This window comes from Pan troglodytes, chromosome 21 (genome assembly GCF_028858775.2).
Source record: "Pan troglodytes isolate AG18354 chromosome 21, NHGRI_mPanTro3-v2.0_pri, whole genome shotgun sequence".
NCBI lineage: Eukaryota > Metazoa > Chordata > Mammalia > Primates > Hominidae > Pan > Pan troglodytes.
The window spans coordinates 48,707,448-48,734,073 of NC_072419.2; the positions used below are offsets into that span (position 1 = coordinate 48,707,448).

A 26,626-nucleotide genomic window follows, 5' to 3' on the forward strand; every position below is an offset into this window, starting at 1 on the left:
TCATCAGGCAGAGCTTTCCAGACCAGTTGATATTCCCTTACCACCTCTACCACCCTCTTGTGCAGATCACAATTGTGAGATTTGAGAATGTTTCTTAAACCAGTGCTTTTTATGCTTTAATGTACACACGAATTATCTGGGGATCTTGTTAAGAAGACTGTGATTCAGTGGGTCCAGGCTGGGGCCTGGGATTCCGCATCTCTAACATGCCCGCAAGTGATGTTAATGATGCTAGTTTGTGGACACAAGGCCATTGGTGCTGCCTCTATCTGTGCATGACCTGTCACTCTGTTAGGGGAATGATCATAGAATTGCATTCTGCATCTCCCACTAAAGTGCAAATCCCCAAAGATCTGAGGCCATGGTCTAATTCATCTTAATACTTCCTGCTGCAGCTCAGATGAGGCCGGAACCAGTGGGCTCTGACGAGGATTCTGAGCTCCCCTTTCAGTGGGCAGAGAGAGAGTTTGAGGCTGCTGCAGAATGAGACGGTTTCATAGCCCTGGAGTGGTAATAGGGTCAGGGTGAGACACCCATCTTTCAGGGAAGGTGGGCCCAGGATCTAAAGGTCCGTGGCTCCAGGGTGCTCCTCAAGATAATAACTCATTACTAAAAAGAGGGTGTCAAAGCTGGGCTAGCAGCAGTAAAGAGGCAGCTGTAACAACACTTTCACATCTTCTGCTCAGGTATAAGGTCTTGTAATAAATAGTTCATCTTAATATCATAGATGATGGAAATGTCCTTGCCTCCTGGTGCATTTTCCAGATGTTTCCAGGATGCTTGTGTGCCCACCATCTCTTATCCACACAACAGCTGGATGACCTTTTAAGAATATAAATTGGATCCCTTCATTCCTCTGTGTAGAACCCTCCTAGGGCTTTCCATTCCTTTCAGGATAAAATGCAAGTTCTAGGAGTCCTGCCATCCCTGGCCCTACCCACCCTCACTGTCCTCTGTGCTCAGGAGGCCCCAGTCACTCTGGTCTCCTTTTTACTACATTTTTAAGGCCTGCCTAAGTCATTTCCACCTCAGGGCCTTTGCACTCACTGTTTTTATTCATATGTCTTCACTACTTTACCTTCAGAGACTTTGGCTGGCTTATAGGCAAGAATTAAACAGCAAAGCAACTCCGAAAAGAGGTAGAATTTTTGATTTCATGGGTTTGACATAGATTTACTTTCCCCTTCATTCTTACCCAGCTGAAGCCAAGAACAGTCTGACACCTTTCATATTAGAAAGAGAGGACTGAAGACTGGAGACAGAATGGGACTTAAAGCCACTCACATTTTGGGGGGCAGAATTGTCCGAGGATGGACTCAGAGGCTGTGACTTGGACTTGTGCAGAAGGAAATTTAATCTTAACCACTTGGACCTGCTGTATTTAACAATAACATAGTTATAGTAATGAAACTTCCCTCCTTCCCCTCCCTTATTTTTTCTTTGCTTGTAACTTTGCTGAGGCCAAGGTTGTATATAGAAGGCCACAGACAATCCTGAATTTCTCTTCCATTTGCATTATCCTATTTTTCTTTGTAATAAAATATTCTATTTTGAGGCCAAAAGAGGGTAATTTGTAATTTATGAATTTCTCTCTTGAAATTACAACTAGAACCTAATTTTAAAAATCAAATTGGTTTCATCTAATTAAATTTGTAAATTGCCTCATAAAGACATGCTTTGTTATAAATGTTTTTAAAAGCAAGGTCTCTTGCTTACTGTCTGGGGCTGGATTGGGTTGAGCCCAGAGTAACAGTTACTTCTCATCTCTCTACTCAAGAGAACATACTCTCAATTGCCAAAAGTTTCTCAAGAGTAGTATTTTCCAGAACAGTGCTTCTGAAACCGTAACACCCATAGGAATCACCCAAGGATCTTGTTAAACTGGAGAGGCCTGAGCTGCTACACTTCTAACTAGCTCCCAGGTCATGCTAATGCCGCTGGTCTATGGACCACGCTAAGTTGCAGAAAGGGGCAAGACATCTGTACCTGCATTTAGGAGTCCTGGGTTTGGCATCTGGGTAATATGAACTTGGTCTTTTCATTTTAACCCTCTGCACTCAATTTCCTCATTTTTATGTAATGACAACAGCTAACATTTATAATGTTATTTCTAAATGCCAAACACTGTACAAAACCTAATTTAATCAGATCTTCAGAGTAATCCTATAAGGCCATTTTATTATTACCTTGATTTTTCTGATAAAAGGCTTAAGGTTCTGAGAGGCCACTTGATGTACTCAAGGTCACAGAGCAAGTAAATGTCAGAGCTGGGATTCAGATCTAGGCTATATAGGCTCAAATGTCACCATCCTTATTTTCTTAGGCCTCACTAGCTTTTGATACACAAGACTACACTCATGTTTATGCTCACAATACAATGGCCTAAATCTACAACCTCCTTAGCTGTCTTTACAGCATCCCTCAATAATTTTGGCATATTCCGCAAAAGTAGCCTCAAATGCTTACAAACAACTCAACCAGTTACAATACTCTGGTTCCGGTTCTCTGCAAATTATAGCCCAAGTCACAGCGAAGAAGCTACCTGAAGATGTCTTTCATCATAGTTGTCTCCCATAGAATCCATGGGAATGCCAACATCCCTGGCATCTGGTCTCTGAAAATCCACAAGGCATCGGATTCACACAGAAGTGAGAAGGACATCCTGCTGTAATCTGCACCCACCTTTGTGCATGGGGCTCCAGAGAGTGCACTATATACTAATGCCTCAATTGCAGGAGGTTCTACTCAAACACAGAGTCTAACTCACAGTTGTGTTTAGACCCTTGCTCTCCCTCTGTTTCTTTCTTCTTATCATGGAATTTTAATCATGATATTTCTCATCCAGTCTAATGCATCATTCTACTAGAGGAAAAAGTGTATTACTCTCAAGGATCCAATCTAATGCATCATCCTACTAGATGAAAAAGTATATTACTCTCAAGGAATAATATGTGCAGAGATATGACTCCACCTGCAACATGGCCCTACAGTAGTGGTTTCCAAATGCAGGTATGTACAAGGACCAGGGCTTTTCCATGACAAAGTTGCCATCAATCCAATGCAAAATTAGAAAAAATAATGTGACTGTCATGAGTTAGTAAAAAATCATAAATTTATTCAATTTGAAGGATGGACTTTTATTCTGAAATTATATCCTTTCTATATTTTTGGAATTATGTCTTTTATAAAACGATGTAAATAAAAGATGTTGAAGTACCCTAGGTTAGTCCCCCAAGCCTTTTTAAATGCTACTGGCCTGTGAATTCCAAAAGTCTTGAACATCTGGCACACAGCGTCTTTTACATAACAGTATCAAGTAACTTAACTTCCTAAATCATGGGTCCTTTCCTTCTGCTTTACAAAGAAAAGTTTGCCAGGCACAACACATCTTTATTTCATTTAAATGTGTGTGTGTGTGTGTGTGTGTGTGTGTGTGTGTGTGTGTGTGTGTAATTGTGGCTTCTGCTTTACAAAGAATAACGTGTAGACTTGAAGTGACTGGATTTTGTTTCAGTTAAATTTTCAGAACCTCTCTTTCCCAAAGAAGTTTTGAAAATGTGCTAGGCAAGGTGTATCGGTATGAGTACCTGCCCTCCTCCCGGGGTACTCCCCAGGAAGAAAGCTTCTCCCAGGCGTGTGGCCTGAGAAAACTCATAAGTGATGGGGATGGATGTCTGTTTCCTCCTTCCATCTGGTAATCCTGAGAGCTGCGCCAAGCTCCCTGCAGCTTCTAAGAGGGAGATGTTAGCTCTCCTGAGGAATGCTAGTTTTAATGAGATAAGGTGTTTTCTTAAGCACCTTGTACATGTTGGATAATCTTCTCCCTCAGAGAGTTCTCAGGACCATCTGTGACTCTCTAGAGAGGTTATAGGTCTGTAGATTAATCTTGAGTACTTTTCCTTCATCAAATACTCCTTGACTTTCCTCCCCAGAGCTCACCTTTCCTTATGGCAGCAATATTCTTCCCCCAAGCCCACTCCCTATACATGCATGTTTCTGCATGAGCTGTCAGTGACTTAAGCCTCTTCGTGGGCCTGTGGTACATGTTTCAGTCTGGGATGCTTGTGTCTTTCCCCCTCATCAGATTCCCTAGAGAAACCCTGAAGAAGTGATTACCACCTTTATTTTACAGATGAGAAAAATGAGGCTTAAAGAGAGGAGGAATCTACCAAAGGTAACTCGGGAAAAGGTGGAGCTACTAGGACACTAGGCTACATCATTCCAGCTTCGGTATCCATGCCCTTGCCTCTGCATTCCTGTGTGTTTCCACTTGATCTAGTATTGTAATCTTATGTTGTGTAAGAATACAAGGGGTGGGAGGAGACTCAAACTTACTCGTATCAGAATACTTGAATCTTAGCTATATCAGCTTTGTTGGAGATTTTTTTGTTTTGTTTTGCAATAAACTTTCATACAGTTTGTCTTATTTTTGCAACTTTTCTGGAAGGCACATTGTGTTGGCTTGATGGGTACATTCCTGCTTGAGTAGGTTCTGGTTCATCTCTGATATGGTAAGGCCCAGCTAATGCTTGGAATGGGGGCTTTGGATGCCATCACCTGGGTGACAAAATATGCCTTGGGCACAGAGCAATTTAAATCTGAAGAATCCTGTGTCCCTGGTGCAGAGAATAACATTGGGATTCTTTTCAAAGCAAAGAGACTGATATTCGTAAAGTGAGCATCATGTGGGTATTGCAGTTTCCCAGACGAACTTTCACTACTGTTTGCCAGGCCTGGGCCTTCTCTTCCACATAAGAACAATCTGACTCCCTGGGTTTTGGCTCTTTTGTGGATGAGGTCAGTTGTCACCATAGTCACTTCAATGCATGATGTGTACAAATTTCTTTGTTCTTGGGGCTACCAGGACAGCTCCACTGTGTGCCATTATGTCTGCACCCCATTGTACCGTCAGAAACCTTTTGATATGTCACATCTTACTCACCTTTATACGTTCAGCAGAATGGGTATTCACCAATGTCAGGCTGAAGTGACTTGAATAAAGCTAAGCCAATGGATGCAGCACAAGGGACCTCCTTACCTCGTAGAGCGTGATGACCCCATTGGTCTCATTGGGAGGCTTCCACTGGATGTAGATCTTCTCCTCAAAGGGCCCCCCTTGGATGGATTCTAGAGGAACAGCTCCTGGAACTACAGAATGGAAAAGTTATGAACTTGATGTCACCTTCCACATCATTTCTCCAGCCCCGCTGACCTAGAACAGGGGTTGACAAAGTTGCTGTAAAGAACCAGATAGTAAATATTTTAGGTCTGATGGGCTGTACGTTCTGTATTACAACTACTCAACTCTGTCATTTTAGCACAAAAATGACTATAGATAATCCATAAATGAATGAGTACGGTGGCGTTCCAATAAATATTTATGAAAACAGGCAATGGGCTGGATTTGACCCACAGGCCATAGATTGCTAACCCATTTTCAGAAGGCTGATCAGGCTTTTCATCTGCAGACTGAGCAAGTCGGTTTATGAACTGAACCTGATAAGGGCAGAAAGGACATGAGCAGTTCCCAGTTCTGCCAGAGGTGGGAATCTGAAATGAGGTGTTTGCTTCAGGGGTGTCTAATCTTTTGGCTTCCCTGGGCCACATTGGAAGAAGAATTATTATTGTAGTCCACACATAAAATACACTAACACGAACGATAGCTCATGAGCTAAAAACAAAAATTACAAAAAAAAAATCTCATAACGTTGTAAGAAAGTTTATGAATTTGTATTGGGCCACATTCAAAGCCATCCTGGGCTGCATGCAGCCCAGGGGCTGCTGGTTGGACAAGCTTGCTTTAGGATTTGTATTTGAGAAATGCAAAGTGAGCTTCCCATCATCTTACCAAGTATCATTTTCTTCACTCTGCCAAGTTTTCTCTAACTTTAGGAGTGCTTCATCAGTTTCTTGACTAATTCCTGAATCCAACATGAACTATGTGGCTTGAAACCCCAATCCAATTAGAAGAAGCTCGCCTTGCTCCAAGAAGGCAGCTAGCTTGACTTGTTGTTGAGTCCCAACGCCTGGCATGAAGTAGATGCATAATAACTATCTGCTGGTTGGATGAATAGGTGAATGAATGACCTACGCCAGCATTTTGCCCTAATAAGTGCAACCTTTCCTGGGGCTCCTTCTATAAGCCGGTCAGTCTTCCTGCCAGCATCCTCCTGCTGGATTTCACTATTCTTACAACAGTCTGGAAGACGGTGAGCCAGAAAACAAATTATTCCCCAAACTTTCTGCTGTAACCCCTTAAAAATAATGAATTTTTTCAGTAAATTGTTACCAAATCTATTTATATTTTGGTATTATAAAAGCACTTACTCTTGGACTAGAATTTTACCTACATTATTTCACTTAAGCCATAAAACAGCTCTGCCCAGTAGGTATTATCTCCTTTGCGTCGAGAAGAGAACTGAGGCTGAGAAAATGGAATAACTTGCTGAAGGTCATACGGCTCTTAAGTTGTAAAGAGGGAACTAAACACCTGTCTGTGAGTTTTAAAGCATATACTCTTAATCATCACGCTACGCCTCTCTACATATAGCCTTGGCCATATGTTGCAATCAGTTCTCCTTTGTTAAATTAAAATATGTTTAGTTTTGCTCATTATGGACATGCTATACAGAATTTGTTGAATATTAAGAATATATAAAAAGGTTAAAAAAGGAAAAGAACAAAATTACTCATAATTCACATGTTCAAATATTATTTTCCAATCTTTTTATGCATATAAAATTTTATTAAAAAAAGATATGCCTATGCATATATATATTTTTTATTTTCTTAAAAATGTTAACTCCTACTGTGCATATTTCATTGTGACCTTATTTTATCACGAAAGAAATTGCAGACTTCTCTGGGGCCATTCATTTCTCTGGGGCCATGCATTTTAATGGCTGCTTAGAGGGGGCGTTGCCCCTTTATAGTCACTAATCCTTTATTATTGGGCATTAAAGTTGGTTTGAATTCTTCATGATTTTGAGCAATGCTGGAATGAGCATGCTTATAGGTAAGTATGCATGCAACTCTGCAGATAGACCTTAAGATTAATGCTTTGGAAATTAATTTACTGGGCCAAAGTAAATGAACTATTTTATTTTTAAGGCTTTTGACATATATTACCAGATTGCCTTTCAGAAAGTTTGTACCATTCTGGACTCCCCAACAGAAGACTATGTCTGTTCTTGCCAACACTGACTATTTAAAAAATTAAGTGCATGTGTATGTGTGTCTTTTTTAGAATACTGGAGAGTACAGATTTTGTTTTCAGCCTAATTAGCCATTCACATTGCTTCTTTTATGAACAAATTATCTATACCTTGTGCTCATTTTCCTGTATGGCTCTTCATTTTTGCTCATCTTTGTCTTATGGGCTCGTCATTGTAATTTCATTTTAAGGACGTAAGCTTTCTTGCATAGGTTGCAAATATATTTTCGCCAGTTTTTTTGTTGGCTTTTGAAATCATTTAGGTATGCAGAAGCTTTTAATTAGTCAGGTATCCTATTGCTTTCCCTTATCCACCCTTCCTTTCCAGAAATATTTATTATGTATTTAATATGATGAAGGGACAGCGATGGACACTAGAGATATACCAATAACAAAGAGAGATGTAGTCAAATCCATGGTAAAGCTTGTATTCTGGAAAGAGAGACAGACATTAAGCGATTATACTCAAAATTAATTCATTACATTTTTTTAATCAGGACTCTGACATAAAGGGATATGGTACTAGGAGAATTATTAAAAGCAGAGAACAACCTAGAATGGCAAGTTAGGATATTAAATGGCACATAAGTTAGAGTTGCTTGATAAGTAGAAGTTATCAGGGCAAAATGGGGAGGAGGTGCTGTAGTGTGGTGGACAGCTTTGTGAGGTTGAGGGTGGAAGGAGAAAAATCAGTTAGGAGGCTGTCATTGTCATCCTCGGGAGAAAGAATTGTAACGTGGACTGGAATGATGGTAGTGTAGAAGTGAAATAGATTGTACAGATGTGGACTCAGAGGATGGCAACGTGGAAGATCAATGACTTGGTGGTGATAGATAAGGGTGAAGGAGGGAAGGGATGTGTCATGGAGAACTGCAACCCTTTTGTTTTACACAACTGGGGGATCAAAATGTTGTTTATAGAGAGGAAGCCTTAAAGGATGACCAATTTTGGAGAGGAAGCTGGTGAGCTCAGTTTTTGTCATACTTTATTTCAGGTATACATAGAACATCCAAGTGGCAATGCTGAGTAGCAGTTGGATATGGGAAGACTGGGGCCAATGTTTGGAAATGGAAACCGTGGGCAGGGAATAGATGGCAAGAGTATAGAGCAGAGAAAAAAAAAAAATAGGTCTAAGACTAAGTGAAGAAGAACTCTAGAATTAACAATTAGGAGGAAAATGAATGGAGAAACTGGGAGTCAGTGTTCAGAGCGGCAACCAGAAAACCAGGAAGGTGAGCCGTCATTGTAGCATCCAAAGAAGGAAAGAGGCTCAAGAAGGTACTGGTCAGCAGTCACAAATATGGCTGAGTAGTCGAGTAAGATGTGGCTTTAAACTTGCCCATTGAACCTACTGTCCTCAAGGTGACTCGTGAGCCAAGCAAGAGTAATTTAAGGGAGAATGTTGGCATCACAAGCCATCCTGAAGAGGGTTGAGAAGAGAGGGGAAGGTGAGGTGAGGCAAGTAAACAATGCTGGCTGTGAAAAGGAGGGGAATTCAAACCATAACAGGAATGAGATATGGAGCCAAAATAATGACTCTCTTAAAGACAAGAGAGGTTATGATTAAAGCAACTAAGAAAAAAATTGAAAATAGAGGCTGGGCGTGGTGGCCCACGCCTATAATCCCAGCACTTTGAGAGGCCAAGGCGGGCAGATCATGAGATCAAGAGATTGAGACCATCCTGGCCAACATGGTGAAACCCTGTCTTTACTAAAAATACAAAAATTAGCTGGGTATGGTGGCACGCACCTGTAGTTCCAGCTACTCGAGAGGCTGAGGCAGGAGAATTGCTTGAACCCAGGAGGTGGAGGTTGCAGTGAGCCGAGACCATGCCACTGCACCCCAGCCTAGTGACAGACTGAGACTCCATCTCAAAAAAAAAAAAAAAATTCAAAATAGAGGTAAGAAGGAGAAGAGTGAGAAAGAAAGAGGAGATAACTGACAATGGTAGGGTCCTGAAAGCAAGAGCAAGGGTGGGTTGAAAGAAGGGTTCTCTCCTTTTGTGAGAGAAGAGGAGTGGATGGAAATGTGCTAATGCTTTGTACGGAGGAATTGAAGTGTCCTAATGGCTCTGTTTTCTTGAGAAGTGGGGTGAAGCCATCTACCAAAAGCGTAGTGGGGGACGAATTGCATCAAGAATTTGGAAAGACAGGAGAAGCTTTAATCACAGAGAGTAGAAGGCAAGCAGAATAGAGAGATGAAAATTCTATTCATTCATCTGAGGGCCTATCTGACGGAAATTGAGGAGGGTGTGTCTGATGGACAATAAGAAGTGTCTGTCTGATGAAGACTGTGAGCATGAAACTCAAGCTAATAGATCTTGGTCTTTCCAATCTGGGGAAAATTCTCTTTTTCACACCAGATCAGATGAATGGAAAGTACAGATGAATAGTTGTTCTATAATTTATTTATTTTCTGTTTTATTCCCATCTTTTTCTTTTTACACCTTACACGTTAATATTTCTGAAATTACTGTGTATACCATACATGGTAGAAATCTATAATTCCTTACAATTTTCTCAATTGTAAAGGACAATTAATTGACCAGTCAAAACTTGCCCCAGTGATTTCAAATGCCATCTTACTACCATATTAAATTATTTTATATTCTAGTGTATGTTGTTTGGCTTTCTGTTCTATTTCACTAAGTTGTAGCTTTTACTGTGACAGTATTTCTCTACCGCATTAAAATGACATGTTTTGATACTTGGTAGAACAAGTCTTATTCTTCTTTTGCAAAGCTTTTTGAGGTATCACTACCCATGTATTCTTCCAGAAGAATTTAGGAAGAGTTTTATAAAATTTCAAACATATTTCATCACAATTTTTACTGCAGTTGCATTTTTTTTCTCTTTTTTGGGAAGCAGAGAGTATCACTTTTAACGTGAGTCCTTCTATCCAGTAAACTGTATAAATCTTCATGTATTAATGCTTCTTTTTATGCCCCTCAGTTAAAAATCTTTTTCTTTTATTTCTTACAAATTGCATTTCTAGGACTTTATTATTGTTCATATTGTTTTTGTATTATATTAAAAAGTTTCTTTTATAGTGTTTTGCGATATATTAAAAAGTATACATAACAATGTATGAATAGTTCAAAGAATAATTGTTAAATACACATGTGCCCACTATCTGCTCTAAGAAATAAAACATTACTATACTATTGAAGCACTGTTTATGCCCATCACTATTGTTTCCTTTTTCCTTCTCCATCGTTAAATAAATAAATAAATAAAATAGGTACTACAGGTACTATCCTGATTTTCCTTTTTTTTCTTTTTCTTTTCTTTTCTTTTTTTTTAAGACAGAGTTTCACTCTTGTCGCCCAGACAGGAGGGCAACAGCGTGATCTTGGCTCAATGCAACCTCCGCCTCCTAGGTTCAAGTGATTCTCCTGTCTCAGCCTCCCAAGTAGCTGGGATTACAGGCACCCACGACCACGCCTGGGTAATTTTTTTTTTTTTTTTTTGGAGACCCGGCTAATTTTTGTATTTTTAGAAGAGATGGGGTTTCACGATGTTGGCCAGGCTGGTCTTGAACTCTTGACCTCAGGTGATACACCTGTGTTGGCCTCCTAAAGTGCTGGGATTATAGGTGTGAGCCACTGCGCTCGGCCTGAATTTTCTCTTAATCATTCTCTTTATTTTTATTCGGAGTTCTAAATATATACATATATCCCAAGACAATATATCATTTAGTTTTTCTTGGTTTCTTTTAAATCTATGTGGATTCAGTGTTTTCTATTATATGATTTGCGTTTGTCACTCATCATTTTCAGATTCATCTATTTTGATGCACATAGTTGTATCTAATTCATCCCCATCTTATAAATATATTCCTATTTATTCCACCATTCTACCGTATATGAACAGTAGAGTTGTATCCAGGTAGGGCTTTCTTACAATATAATTTATCAGAATACTTTTGTATATTTGGTTGAACATATATATAAGATTTTACTAAGGTACACTTAGGAAGAGAGGGTCTATTCCTATGACTGAAGGGCTTGTCTATCTTTGTTTTTACAGTGTAATGCCAAATTGTTTTCCAAAGTGGTGGCAGCACGGCCCCAAGCAATGTTCTGAAAGTTCCTACTCCTCCGCATCTTTATAAACATTTGGTATTATCAGCTTTTAAAATTCTAGACCATCTAGTAAGTGTAAAACAATACTTCATTAAGGTTTTACATGCTTTTACCTATTTATTAGCATCTTTTAATGTTTGTTGGATATTATTGTCCTTTTCCTGTTGTATATGTTTGATACTGATCATTTTATTGGCTATATGTGCTACTGAAAAACTTCTTTTAATTTGTGTCTTGCGTTTCTCTTTATGTTACCTTTGAATATGGATCAGTTCTTAATTTTAATGTACTCAAATTGATCAGATTTTAGTTTTTGTATGGGAGAAAGAGAGAGACAAATTTAGTAGCAGACACTGTTGATGGCCTGCCTATATCCCACTGAATAATGCTTACTGCAAAGTACAAATTTACCTAAATGCTGTGGGAGCCAACTTGTTCTCCACGTAGAAAAAGCAAGAAGTGCCAGAGAGTTAATGCCCCGAAGACATCCTTCAAGCAATGAAAGACAGGAAGTTGATGGAAGAACATCCCAGTTTCCTTACTACTTGGTTGGGTAACTCTGAGACATGTTTTACTAGCACTTCTCAAACTATTTCAAACACTGAAACCATTGTGATGATGATAATGATAATTCCAAATCCACTGTGGACTCATGATATCATAAAATACAATAAAAATAATAGGGAAGTAAAATTTTTAAGTAAAAGTGAAATTGAAAAAGCAAAAAAGAAAAATACTAAGCTCCTTCTTTTTAAATACTTTCTTTTTCTGTACTTGTCTTGTTATGGATTAGAGAGTCAATGAGTCGGTGCTGGTCCTTGGACCACACTGGGAATAGCACTGTTCTAGAACTCAGTTATTCACATGGTAATTTTTTGTTAATAAACTTTGTATTGACTTTCTTCCCTTTCCTGTTTCACTTTCCCTCTTTCTTATGAGTGTGTCCTGAGACCATCTCCCAAATAAACTACTTCCATTTGTATCCTTATCTCAGGGTCTGCTTCCGAATAAACCCACACAAAAGAGTTTTCCTTACGTAAGAAACACTTTCTCTATCCTGAAGTCATGAGAATATTTGTCTAAATTTTCACTGACATTTAAGAGTTACTCTTTTAATAAAATGTCCTCAATTCATTTACAACTGTGTTACTATGTATAACATGAGGTAGGAATCCAATTTTAATTATTTCTCCTCATCCTAGGGAGATTGAAAAAATACTTTTAATTTCTCAATTGATCTGCCTGATAATTTTAACTTCTGTCACATTTCCACATATATATGGGTCTACTTCTATGTTCTATTATATTCAATTGTTTCTGTTAGACTTTCCCTGTGTCAATACCACATCTTAATTAACAATGAGGTGTAATGTAAGTCTTGCTATCTGGTAAAGTCTACTACTTTGTACTTCATGTTCATGACTGTCTTGGGTACTCTTACCTTTTCTCCTTACATAAACATTTTAGGACTAGCTTGTACCTTTTCAAAAAATGTTTGGTTTTTGAATTTTAGTTGCATGTATTATAGATCAAATGGGAGATAATATCATGTCTTTATAATAATAGGTTTTCTCATCCATGAACATGGTATATCTTTTATTCAGGCCTTCCTTAACGTCTTTCAGTGTTTTATACATTTATACGTACATCTTGAAAACTTATGTTAAATGTATTACTAAATACCTTATATTTTTATTGCTATTGTACATAATGTCTTTAAGAAAATACCACATACTTGTTAGGTTAATAGAAATGGAATTGACTTTTTAATGTTAATGTCTTGGCAAACATGCTATATTCTTATATTAATTCTAATAATTTGTTTGCAGATTTCTTTGGGTTATCTATGTAGAGATAATTGTAGCATCTGTAGTTAATAATAGTTTTGCTCTTTTCCAATCTTTTATTTTCTTATCTTCAATGACAGCCACCAATACAGTCTTTAATAGAAATGATGATATGTCTATCTCCAGTTTCAAAGATAATGATGATATTGTTTCATCTTTGAGTATGATGTTTGTAGGTTTTTTAGTTATCTTTATCAGGTTGAGGGGGCCATTTTTATTCCAGGCATACAAGAATATTTTGTTTTTTAAATCATGCTGAGAATTAACTGATGCTTTTTCTGTATCTACTGTAGTGATGATATGTATTTCCCCTCTCCTAGTATGTTACTGTAGCAAATTACACAAACAGATTTACTAAAGTTAGACTAACACTAATTTTTTAAACTATTTTTTTGCATAGGTACGCAGTTTCAGATCATTTGCTAATATTTTGTTTAGGTATTTGCATATATTTTTTCTCATAAGCTTTTCTGCTTTTAATATCAAGGTTATAGTCTTGTCATAAATTGAAGGGGGAAGTGCTTCTTCTTTTTCCTTTCTCATAAAGTGTATAAGATTGGGATTACAAACTCCTTGAGTGTTTGACTGATTGCACTTGTGAAGTCACCTGGGACTGATGTGTACTTTGTTGCAAAAGTTTAAATTACTGATTCTATTTCTTTATTTGCTGTAAAACTATACAGAATTGCTTTTCCTCAAGTCAAGTTTTTTAATTAATATTTTGCCATATCACCTAAATTTTACATTTATTGGTATAAGATTATATATACACTATCATCATTTATCTTGGTTACTGTGAAATAAACACAAATGCATAAAACAAACATCTCATTAATTTTTCAGTACTTAACTTCATACCGTGACCTTGCTTTTCCTTCTACTTTTCACTCCTTAAGCACGTATCCCTAAACACAATAGAGTTTATCATCAAATAAATAAGAATAACAAACAGTGCTAAACTCTTTTACAAAGGCCAGTCTGGGAGAACTAATACCTTTACAATCTTAACTTCCATTCCATGAACATGTTCTATCCCAGGATTTATTTAGATATTCTTACTGAGCATGTGTATTAGTTTTTTTGTTTTGTTTTTAAAAATCTTGTTTCTTGCTTCAATTGTTAGGGGGTATTTACTTTGCACTATCAGATTTGTTCTTTACAATAAGAATGAAAGCATTATTAAAAATCTGTCCAGTAACCTTTCCGCATGCAACCTCATAAGAAGTGGTGTGTGATGGTCTGGTTTAATGGGTCATTCTGCTAATTACCATGTAAGTCCTTATTTTAAATATTTCCAACTCACAGGGAAAGGAAAGAATTTAGATATATTCTACATTACTTGGCTGGATAAGAGTTCTGTCTGACCTGTGGGGCAGTGGTATGAGGGGCAGTTAAGGAAGGGAAATAATTAGGCAGCAGGAAGATTCTCCGTGGCAAGAGGGCTTTTTAGGTGTTTTGAGGGGCAGCCTGAAGTTAGTTACCACAGACACTATCCCTTCCTGTAATTGTTTCTTTACAATGAGATCCTTCCACTCAAGCCCTCTTTTCTTGTTTGCCACATGCCCTGGACGTAGGCTTGGAGGGGGAGCTCTCGTTCTCTGCATCATGGACTAGCAAATAAAGATGACCAGGGCACTGACCTCTCTCCTTTCCCCACTCCCATCCACCAGCTCCAACGCCCACTCCTGTTTTTAGTACTGATTGCTCAAAGTTGGAGGTACTTATGCATGTAGACTTGGAAGTCTTTTCCTCCAATTCCCTAAGGGATTTTCTTTCCAGGCAGTCTCAGCCTAGTCATCTCTTTCCCATTTGGGACTCCCTCCCCCATGACGTCTTGCATTAATTTTTTCAGGAGCAGCCATGGCATCCTCTTACAGTTGTCAGCGCAGGTACAAAAGTGTTTTTCTCTACATTTCTTTAGGACAGTAGTTTAAAAAGAGTGATCAAATTGGCATTTCTAATCAAAACTCTTATTGTCATCACTGAGACCTAAAAGGCAGTATTGTAGAATTAAACAATGATCAAGGGTTGAAGCCACACTGCCTGGGTTTATGTCCTGTTCCCACCACTGTATTACCTTGGCCAAGCTGCTTAATGTCTCTGTGTCTCATTTTCCTTACTTTAAAATGAGGATAAAAATACTACCTACTACATAGGTTGTCCTGGGGATTTGATATGTTAATATACACAAAGTGCTTAGCTAGGTGTCTGGCACAAAGTAAATACTATGTTTGTCTGATCCTCCCCCTGGCCCCATTGCATTCACTCTGAGAACAGCTCTAGGGTAGCCTAGAGATCACTAATTTGATTTTTTTGTAGAGACAATTAAGATTGTTGCTATTTCCTGTGATGTCCTTACCTCAATCTGCTCTATCCGAATGATGTTATATTGCTAATCATAGAAGCTATATCTTCTCATAGCTTACTGAGCTTTCTACGATCTTCTTCTGATTTCTATGGTAAATAATCTTAAATCTAATTTTTCTCTGAGGACTCAGAATTCATTCGTTCAATAATGTATTTATTGTGTCCTTATTTGTCTACCTGGCACTGTTCTTCTAAGTGCTTGGGAAGCAGAGTAAGCAAAACACAAGGAAAAAATCTTGTCTCTGTGGAATGCATTCTAGTGGGAGAAGACAGATAATAAAACATATAGTGAAATATACAGTATGTCAGATGATAATTGCTAAGGAGACACTCAAAGCTGGAAAGAGGGACAAAGAGTGTGCTGTAGGAGACTTCCAGTTTTTAATAGAATGGTCTGAGAAGAGCTTGCTGAGAGGTGACATTGGAAAAAAGACTTGAAGAAGCTGAAGGAACCATCCTGCTTATTTGGCAGAACCTTACTGTAGCCAAAAAGGATGGCAAGTGCAAAGGCCCTGAGGCAGGGATGTCCCTGATATATGTGAAGAGAATGATAACTGAATTTGCATAGTGAGGCACAAGTAGCAAGAGATGACACAGAGGCAAACAAAAGTGGGAATTCTGGTCACCTGGAGCATGTGAGCTACCGTAAAACTTCGGGTTTTTAATGTGAGTGACAAGAGAAACCATCAGAGGGTTGGGAGCAGAGGGAGTGATATGATTTGCTTCATGATTTAACAAGATCATTTTGGTGCTGTGTTGAGAAAAGAATGCAGCGGCCAGAGCTGAAGCTGCAAAGATTATTTAGAGGCTGCTGCAATAATCTGGAGTGCAGAGCACAGTGGTTTGGACCTAAGGGGTAGTAGTAGAGGCTGTGAGAAATGGTCAAGGTCTTGACATACATTGCAGGATGAACCAAGAGAATATGTTATTGGTTCAGATGTGGGGAACAGCAAGACTGCTGCTTTGTACAAAGCCAGGGGGTCTCAATCAAAAGCAATAAAGGGTGAAGAGGTTCTCTTTTTCTTTTTTTGAGACAGGGTCTTGCTCTGTCACCCAGCCTGGAGTGCAGTGGTACAATCATGGCTCACTGCAGCCTTGACCTCCCAGCCTCAAGCAGTCCTCCCACTTCAGCCTCCTGAGTAGCTGAGATCATAGGTACACACCACCACACCCAGCTAGTGTGTGTGTGTGTGTGTGTGTGTGTGTGTGTGTAAAGATGGGAGTTCACCATGTTGCCCATGTTGGTCTCGAACTCCTGGGCTCAGGCAATTCACCTGCCTTGGCCTCTCAAAGTGCTGGGATTACAGGGGTGAGCCACCATGCCCAGCCAGAAGGGGTTTTCTTTGGAGATGTAAAAGCCAGGGCCTCAGTTCTGACAAAAGTGAGAAGTCAAGGTTTTTGGCTCGAGCCGCTAATAAAACAGAGTTGCCATTTACTGAGATGGAGAAGACAGTGGGAAGAACAAGTTGAAGGATGATCACAGGCTCAGTTTTGAATGTGTTTAATTCCACGGGCTGATTAGCAATCTAGGTGGAGAGGTTGAGGAGACAGCTGGATAAATGACTCTGCAGGGCTGGGCAGAGGCCTGGCCTGGAGGTATCAATTGGGAAAATTATTAACATATGGATGGATTTTAAAGCCAGGAGACTAGAAGAAATAATTAGGGAAATGAATGTGGATCCAGGGTCAGCAAACTATGGCTCTTGGGTTGAATCCAACCAGCTGCCTGTTTTTGTAAATAAAATTATATTGGAACACTGCCACACCCATTTGTTTATCCATTGTCCCTGGCTGTTTTCCTGCTACAATGGTGGCATCGAGTAGCTGCTTCAGACCCTCTCGTGGATAAAGCCTATACTTTAAGACCTGGCCAACCTCTGGTATGGATACGAATGGGAAAGAGTCCCAAGAACTGGGCCAATAAGGTTGGGATGTGATATGGTTTGGCTGTGACCCCACCCAAAATCTCATCTTGAATTGTAATCCCCATAATCTCTACATGTCAAGGGAGACACCAGGTGGAGGTAATTAATTCATGGGGGCTGTTTCTCCTATGCCGTTTTCATGATAGTGAGTGAGTTCTCAGGAGATCTGATGTTATTATAAGTGTTTGGTAGTTTCTCCTACGTTCATTCTCCTTTTTGCCGCCTTGTGAAGAAAGTGCCTTGCTTCCCCTTCACCTTCTGCCACGATTGTAAATTTTCTGAGGCCTCCCAGCCATGCTGAACTATGAGTCAATTAAAGCTCTTTCCTTTATAAATTACACAGTTTTAACCAGTTCTTTATAGCAGTATGAAAATGGACTACTACACGCTGTTTAAAAGGAACCAGCAAACTGTAATCCCAACATTTTGAGAGGCTGAGGTGGGAGGATGGCTTGAGGCTGGGAGTCTGAGATCACCTTGGGTAACACAATGAGACCCTGTCTCTACAAAAAAAGTAAAAATAAAAATAAATAGGCCGGACATGGTGGCTCATGCCTATAATCCCAGCATTTTGGGAGGCCGAGGCCAGTGGATCACCTGAGGTTGGGAGTTCGATACCAGCCTGACCAACACGGAGAAACCCTGTTCCTACTAAAAATACAAATTCAGCCGGGTGTGGTGGCACATGCCTGCAATCCCAGCTACTCAGGAGGCTGAAGCAGGAGAATGGCTTGAACCTGGGAGGCGGAGGTTGTGGTGAGCCAAGATCGTCCCATTGCACTCCAGCCTGGGCAACAAGAGCGAAACTCCGTCTCAAAAATAAATAAATAAATAAAATAAAATAAATAAATAAAACAAATAAATTAGCTGAGCACACTTGCACATGCCTATATGTGCCTATCCCACATGTCCTAGCTACTGGAGAGGGTGAGGTGGGAGGGCCATTTGAGCCCAGGAGTCAGAGGATACAGTGAGCTGATCATATCACTGCCCTCCAGCCTGGGAGACACAGTGAAAGCCTATCTTTAAAACAAAAACAAAGAGGAGAAGCCACTGCAGAAGGAGAAAATCTAGAAGTGTGTGATGAATTGGAAGCAAAGTACAAAAAGTGTTTTAAGGAGGATTTAACAACCAGCTGTGTCAGATATTGCCAACTGGTTAAGTAAGAGGATCTGACTTTCTGAGTAATGACTATTGGATTTGGTGACTTGAAGGTCATAGGTGATCTTGAAATAATTGTTTTGGTGGAATGGCAGGGATCTGAGTTACTTTGGTTGATTGGATTCAAGAACAAATACAAAGAATGGATGCATAAAGAGGGGATGGAATAGTAGCTTGAGGAGAAGATAGAGCTGGGTGTTTCTGTTTTTTTTTTTTTTTTTAATCTTTTTAAAGATGGGAGAAATACAGCTTGTGTGGAGGGTGAGAAATATATCCAGTTACAAAGGGAAATTTTGATGTAGGGTGGAAAGGGGACAATTGCTGGAGCAATGACATTGAGTTAAAAAAAAAGTAAGTGGGATTTGCTGCATTAAGTAGCAAAACTGGCCTTTATTTAAAAAACAAATGGTTCATCCATAGAAACAAGGAGGTGAGGGGGAGGTCAAATATGTGGGCAACATGTGGGCAATGAGAGCTGGAGGGAATTTCTTTGAATGGTTTCAGTTCCTCAGTCTATTAGGTAACAAGGTCATCTGTGGAACTGAGAACAGGTGGATGTGCTATTAGTCGGAAGATAGGAGAAATATTCTCTGGGAGACTAGAGGGATGAATGGGCCAGGGAAAGACAGTATTGCCAGGCAGCTTTAAAAGCCAGCTCCAGTGGTGCTTCTGGCTTCCAAGTGAGAGTGGTTAGCGCAGTGGTGTGCAGCAGCTACGGAAGGAAAGACCTAGCACAGGCAGGAAATCAGACGGAGCTAGGGTTGTGAATAGCTGGAAATGAGAATGAGGCTGAGGTGTTGGGGGATTATGCAAGGATGTAACTGGAATGATCAGTCGAGGAATTTAAGCTGAGTAGAGAAGGGAATGAGGGCAATGAACAAGGTAGCAAGTCCTGGTGGGGCTGAATTTTTGGAGCTACAATACTAGAGGGAATAAATTGAAAAGAGAAGAGATGTGGTCAGAGTGAAATGTTTAAAATGAGATTACAGAGGGGTTAGCGGTTATTTAAAAGTGGCCTTTTGCCCAGGGCAAACGGAAATTTTGGATAGAGCTCTTGTTTTGTTTTTTCCTGAACACCCTGAAATAAAAAGCTGTCTATGATGTCTGATGTTGGCCACACACCACTTAGCAAAGCTCTTGGCAGACAGTAAGTTAAGGGCTTTACACATAGACTTTCATGTGCTACAGCCTCTGTAGAGAGCCATTTTACAGACGGGGCACTAAAGTGTACAGAATGCGAGTCCTTAAACCAAGGTTGCATAGTGAAGTAGTGGATGAAGCCTGGATATAGCTCAAACTCTTCTATTTCCAAGGCATTTCCCAAATCACCCCTTTCTTCTATCACCTGGTAGGTCTGTGGGTCCAGAAGGCTAAAAGGCTCTCATCGCATCTTTAAGCAGCAAAATCAGGATGTCTCACCCCAAGTAAGAGGCTCTTTCCACCCACCACATTGCCATTCCATAGTCAAGATGTCCTTTACAAGGAGATAGACTTACTTTCCTTTGATTAAACTAGGTCTCTCTCTCTCTCTCTCATTGTAAAAAGACTTCTCGGCAAAAAATTCCTTTTTTGTCTTATCTTCTAATTCTGTATCCCTTTTCCATTCCTTTTTCTTTGTAATTCTTTAATGAATCCACATTTTCCCTTTCCACAATTTCATTTCTTCTTCTACTTAACAGCCTGGAACTTTCCATCCTTTTGACAGAGTTCTACAACAAAGGTTAATTACTTTATAATTTCATTCTCTTAAAAAAAAGCACACTAAAATTGCTAATTTTAACTGTGCTTCTTGTCAGTGGGTTCATGTAAATTCACTGTAATTAAACCAGATGTTTTCTTGTGCCTTAAAGTCAGGTGGTAATTTAAGGAAAATTTTCATTTCAACATAAAGGAGGACAGAGTGTTATCAAGGGAAGTTTTCTCCTCTCCTCTCCCCTCTCCTCCCCTCCCCTCTCCTCCCCTCCCCTCCTCTCCCCTCCCCTCCTCTCTTTATCTCCATTTCCACATCTGAAAAGGGGTTAACAATGGTGAACTTTGGAGGTAGATATGAGGAATACCAAGGTAGTATATATAAAAGCACATAGCCATGTACAATTCAACAGGAGTTTCCCTTGATACTTGTCTATGTCATTTTTTTGTCTCTCCACTTCAGTTGCCATATTTCCTTATTCATTCATTATACAGAGGCTTGGGACTAACTTAATAAGAGAGATTTAGATAATTTTAGTCTCGTATTTCCTAGTCGTGTTGGAGAAAATACATTTGTTCCAGATAAATCTTTACATCTTAATTAACTATAGCCTTTTAATTGAACTATACAGTGGTATGCTACTAAATGTTTCACAACCTGCTCTCCAGGGAAAAATAAAGACAAAAACTTTGCCAACTTCCATGGTGTAAATATTTCCACCATGGTTTATTTGAAGCAACGAATGTGGTACTACTGAACTTGGAGGTGGGAAGAGATGCAAGCAAGTCTGAGTTAGCTTTGAATATAGCTAAAAGACGTCATACATATCCCCCATCTTCACAAACAATACCCATAAATGGGACACTATGGTATCACGAAAAGGGCATGAACTTTTATGTGGAACGGTCATTTATTCATCCATCTATTCATTCAACAATGAGCCCATACTATGGATTACCAGAGTGAACAACACAAAACAAAGTTTCTATTCCCATTAAGCTTATATCCCTTATAGAGAGATAATAAAGTGATCAATATACAGCATGAGGCAGAGAAAAATAAAACAGGGAACAGCGGTAGAGGTTTCGGCCAGGTATAGAATTATATATTGGGTGGTCAGGGAATGCCCTTCAGGTTAGATTTTGAATTCTATTTACTCCTCTTCTGCACAACTGTATCGACAGCATCTACATCAACGTATTTGGGAATTGACTGTAAGAATGGAGAGTATCAGCACAATGCCTAGTTCATAGCGGGCATTTGAAAAACATAATTGCATTTCTCTTTGCCCTTTATAATATCTCAAGACCATCTTGGTAAACATCTCAAATGTACTGAGCTCTAATAAAGTGATGCCTTCAGGACTCACTAAGGTGTGAATAGCTTTCACTCTTACACTAAATGACTCTGGACTGCTTTACTTATTGCCTTGTTGTTATTGCTTTTTCTGCTTTTTCTCTCACTTTTCCCTTTTCCCGGTTTTACATGCCACATCTTGTTACTACAGATGTACTCATCCTTAGCAACATGCAGCCTCCTTCTAGCTTACTGTGACCTGAGAAACCTGATCATCGGCTCATTAGAAATGTACACTTAATAAAGGTACTCATTCCTGAGGCATGTCAGTCTTCCTTACAATTCAAGTACATGAGTTTTTTAAAAAGTATGATGCTAAATGAAATAATATATGTTTTGTATGTGATTAACTGTATTAAATATCAATAATATTATAGTAGATATTAAGTTATTAATTATAATCAATTACATTATATGTAATTATTATATGGGATTCTACATTTCCTTATTTGTAAAACAGAAAAAAACAACACTCTTTGCTCCTTCACATTTAGTGTTCAGATTAAATGAATTTACACTGCTAGTGAAAACACAAAATCATACAACTTCTATGGAAGAGTACCTCTAACTCTTGAGTACAGCTAAGAAAACTTCATATGCACTTACTCTGTGACTCTTGCAATCTCACTTTTAAGAATTTATCCTAAAGATATATTGCCACAAGTACCAAACAACATATGCACAATGCTATTTGCTACAGTATTATTTATGATAGTAAATAACGGAAACAACCTGGGTGTCCACTGGATATTGGTTGAATAAATTACAGTATTTCCATCAACACAGTGAAATACCATAGAGTCATAAAAAATAAAGAGCAAATTCTGTAGTAACTGATATGAAGTGACTTCTAGGATATACTGAGTGAACAAAAACACAAGATGCAAAGTATATCAATGATGCTACCTTTTATATAAGAAGTAGGAAGAAGAAAAGTATTACATATTTTTTTGCAAAAAGAACTCTAAGAAAGATCAACCAGAAAGGAATGAAAATAGCTACCTTTCAAGTGTGGATTGGAATAGTGAAAAGAGACAGGAATGGCGGTAATATTTTTTGGAATATACGTTTTAATGTAGTTTTTTAATGGTGTTTTTATTTCTAATTTAATTTAAAGTTCTGAGATACATGAGCAGGAACTGCAGGTTTGTTACATAGGTAAATGCATGCCATGGTAGTTTGCTGGACCTATCAACCCATCACCTAGGTATTAAGCCCCATATGCATTAACTATTTATCCTGATGCTCTCCCTCCCCACACTCCCCCAGAAGGCCCCAGGGTGTGATGTTCCCCTCCCTGTGTCCATGTGTTCTCATTGTTCAGCTCCCACTTACAAGTGAGAACGTGCAGTGTTTGGTTGTGTGTTCCTGTGTTAGTCTGCTGAGGATAATGACTTCCAGCTCCATCCATGTTCCTGCAAAGGACATGATCTCATTCCTTTTTATGGCTGCATATACCACATTTTCTTTATCCAGTCTATCATTGATGGCCATTTGGGTTGACTCCATGTCTTTGCTATTGTGAATAGTGCTGCAATGAACATATACATGCATGTATCTTTATAATAGAATGATTTATATTCTGTTGGGTATATACCCAGTAATGAGACACAGTTTTTACTTTTGAAACATGCAACTGTTTTGCATATTAAAAACAATTAAATTGAATTAAAAAGCATAGGTGGAAGGCAAACCTTTAAATGGAAACAAATGAACATAACTGGGTATCAAATTGATAATATAACCATACAGAGAAAAGAACTGAACTTTTGAACATAGTATTCTCACTGCATACCCTCAGTGGTATACAGCCTAAGGAGATAAAAACTGAAATCTTTAACCTAACTTAGTATAATAGCTTTATTGTTTTTTAGAGGGATTGGTGTTGTAATTCTGAAACTATTTTATGTGTGTTTCAGGATGGAGCAAATGAAAACTATGTGGATGTTGAGCACCAGGGTTCTCACTGCAGGAGAAGGGAGATATATGTATAAAATGTGTTGAATTTGAATCAGTATGAGCTCATGACTTAAAACAAAAATAAATTATACTCCCTAGCTCTACCTACTGAAAGAACCTACAGGCAATAACGCATCACCGAGCACACCTAAGATGTATATCTTAGTGCCAAAATACCACTCCCCATTGAAAGCAACCACAAATCCCTAATAAGTGGTTGGCTTCAGGTCTGGGGCAGGGACATTAAAAGAATAGTCTAGAATATTTTTGTTCCGCCAGAAGCAAGGAAGACTAATGAGAACATGTCAAAAGGACCTGGGAATCAGCTTGAAGAGACTGCCACTGGCCATATTTGAGGCAATTTGAGCATCACAGAGAACGGCAGTGGAGGATTTTAATACACTGAGTCAAAAATGATCTATGAATCAACAGGGAGACCAAAAACAGGGAGGAACATGAAGAGAGAAAAAACTCTTCTCTAAAGAAGAAGGCTAACTAGTAAGCGTAGGGAGAATTATGATGTTTAAATCACCCTTGTGTAAGCACCAATGTAATAACTGGTTCAGGTGAAGACTCTCAGGGCGTGTTAAAACCATTGAGTGAAAGCTTTAGGGGAATACAATACTCATTCCATCTCCAAGTTTCACTCCAAGGATACTTTACAAAAGAAAAAAGGTGCCACATTTACAGTGGAGGGACCGGGCAGTTCTTGTCTTATCTAAGTGACCATATGTGACATCATCAGTACTGGGACTCCCTGACATTATGAACTTCTTGACAAAATACAATGAGAAATATACATCGCCAATGTAAAGGTTTTGCCAAAGATATACGGAACCCTGGTTCTGTCACATAGAATCAGGTTAAATATTATTGGAAATGTAAACAAACTGTATATTACATGATTTTAAAATTAATGCAAAATTTATTAGAGGTTAAATAGCATTGTGGGTATGTAGCAGAAAGTTCTTATTTTTAGGTCTTGTATGCTAATGGGTTTAGAAATCAACTGTCATGATTTCTGCACTTTACTTTCAAATGGTTAAAATATTGTATGTATTCATAAATATATTTACATAGCATATGTCACCTATCATGTAGATATAAGATACACACACATGAGTAAATGCAGCAAAGTGTTTACAAATGTTGAATCTAGATGAGAGGTTTATAAGTCTCCTTTGTACTATTCTTTCGATTTTTCTAGCTTTGAAAATTTTCACAATAAAATCTTGGGCTAAAGGAGTACAGGAGCCACTGTATATAATATGTCTATCCGTGCCTAGCACAGTGTAGGTGCTCAATAAATAGCAGTCAAAGTGAGCTGCCAAGCAAAACCATCAACATGGTTTTCATCTTTCAAGGTGCAAGCGAACTGTGGTTTTGTCTGAGACATTTGTGGAAAAGGGAAAAATAAAGAATCTGTTCAGTTTCTTATGAACAGCTGCTACCCAAATGAAGCCATGGGGCTCAGCAGCCATGAGCTGCTCTCTAGTGCTGGATTTCTTCGCAGGCCCTCAAATGCACTGAGGTGCTGAAATGACAAATTCTGCAAATTCCCCAGAAGACAATTTTGTGGCACGGATGACAGCAGCATGAATTCAGCCATCCAGCCAACTCAATCCTACAGGTTGCTTGCTGGCTCCCGGAGGGGGGTTTCAGTTAATCTACTAGAGCCACGCTCTAGCCTCATCTTGTCCTTGAGGTGAACGAGTTACTCAGCCAGCAGGAGTGGTGCCTCCTCTCTCTTTAGAAAGAATGGAACTTAACCCTGGCATACAGCAGGGTCCTACACTGAGACTCTCCTTCAGTCCAGTGGGTTTTGAGGCAGAGCCTCAGAATACAGAACTGAGGAATCATGTCTCGTATGTTGGTGTTTTTAGTATGATAATGTCCACACAACTCCATAGAGCAGGAATTGATGTTTTATTAATGATGTTTAATTAAAATTTAATTTCAAAGCATTCCTGCTCTCATGTTGTTTTGATAAAGGCTTTTTTTCTTGGTGACAGGAAGAAGAAAGAGAGAAGTTAAGGAACGCCTTAAAGCTGGACTTGGGGTTTGCTGAGGCACAGGGAGGTAATCCCCAAAGAGCAGCTCAAGGTGGGCAAAGCATCTTTAAAAAGGTGCCCTGAGCTGCTCCTTGGGAAAACCCTATTGTTCATCTCCTGAGTCCTGAATTTTCATGCTGATTTTCAGCAGTGACTTCTCCCTCTCTAATAACCAGGAATTCCCTGTGACTATGAGTCACTAAACCACCCTTTTGCCCTGACTCTGTTTCTCATATCAGGCACCAAGCACACTGCCACTTTTTGAGCGTCTACAGTGTATTTCCCACAACCAGTTAGATTTCTAGATGTCTGGACATGTCTACAGCTCTGAAGAGGTTTCCTAGGGGAGCTGGGAAGTTTCTCAATTGCCGGGGATAGATGCTCCTTTGTGAATACCTTTTTTTCTCCTGTGATTCAACACAAATATAGTACCTTATAACATGCTGGGTATTAGTCCAATTTCTTTATATACCATGCCACTTAATGTGCACGAGAATCTATAAGATAAGTACTTTAATTATTCCTTTTTTGTTTGAGACAGAGTCTCGCTCTGTCACCCAGGCTGGAGTGCAGTGGCGCGATCTCGGCTCACTGCAACCTCCGCCTCCCAGGTTCAAGCGATTCTCCTGCCTCAGCCTTCTGAGTAGCTGGGACTACAGGCATGTGCCACCATGCCCAGCTAATTTTTTGTATTTTTAGTAGAGATGGGGTGTCGCCATAGTAGCCGGGAGGGTCTCAATCTCCGGACCTCATGATCTGCCCGCCTCAGCCTCCCAGAGTGCTGGGATTACAGGGTGAGCCACCATGTCTGGCCAATTAATTCCATTTTACAGATAAGGAAACAAAGGCACTAAGAGGTTAAACAACTTGTCCAGGCATGCTTGGCTCCAGAGTGTACATTGTCTGACAGCGCACAATTCTACCTGCTGGAGGAAGGGGCTACAGATTTCTGAAACAATGAAGTCAGATCTA

At 39.3% G+C, this 26,626-nt stretch overlaps 1 protein-coding gene across 13 annotated transcripts in view; it reads right to left on the reverse strand.

Moving 5' to 3' along the window:
• The window catches only part of PTPRT (protein tyrosine phosphatase receptor type T), a 1,128,501-nt gene that overhangs the window by 381,670 nt on the left and 720,205 nt on the right, over window positions 1-26,626 (reverse strand). For all 13 annotated transcript variants that reach the window (XM_054674440.1, XM_003316939.5, XM_054674441.1 and 10 more), the window contains exon 9: window positions 5,039-5,148. In XM_054674440.1, the coding sequence (XP_054530415.1) occupies window positions 5,039-5,148 (110 nt within the window). The remainder of the gene's footprint in view (window positions 1-5,038; window positions 5,149-26,626) is intronic.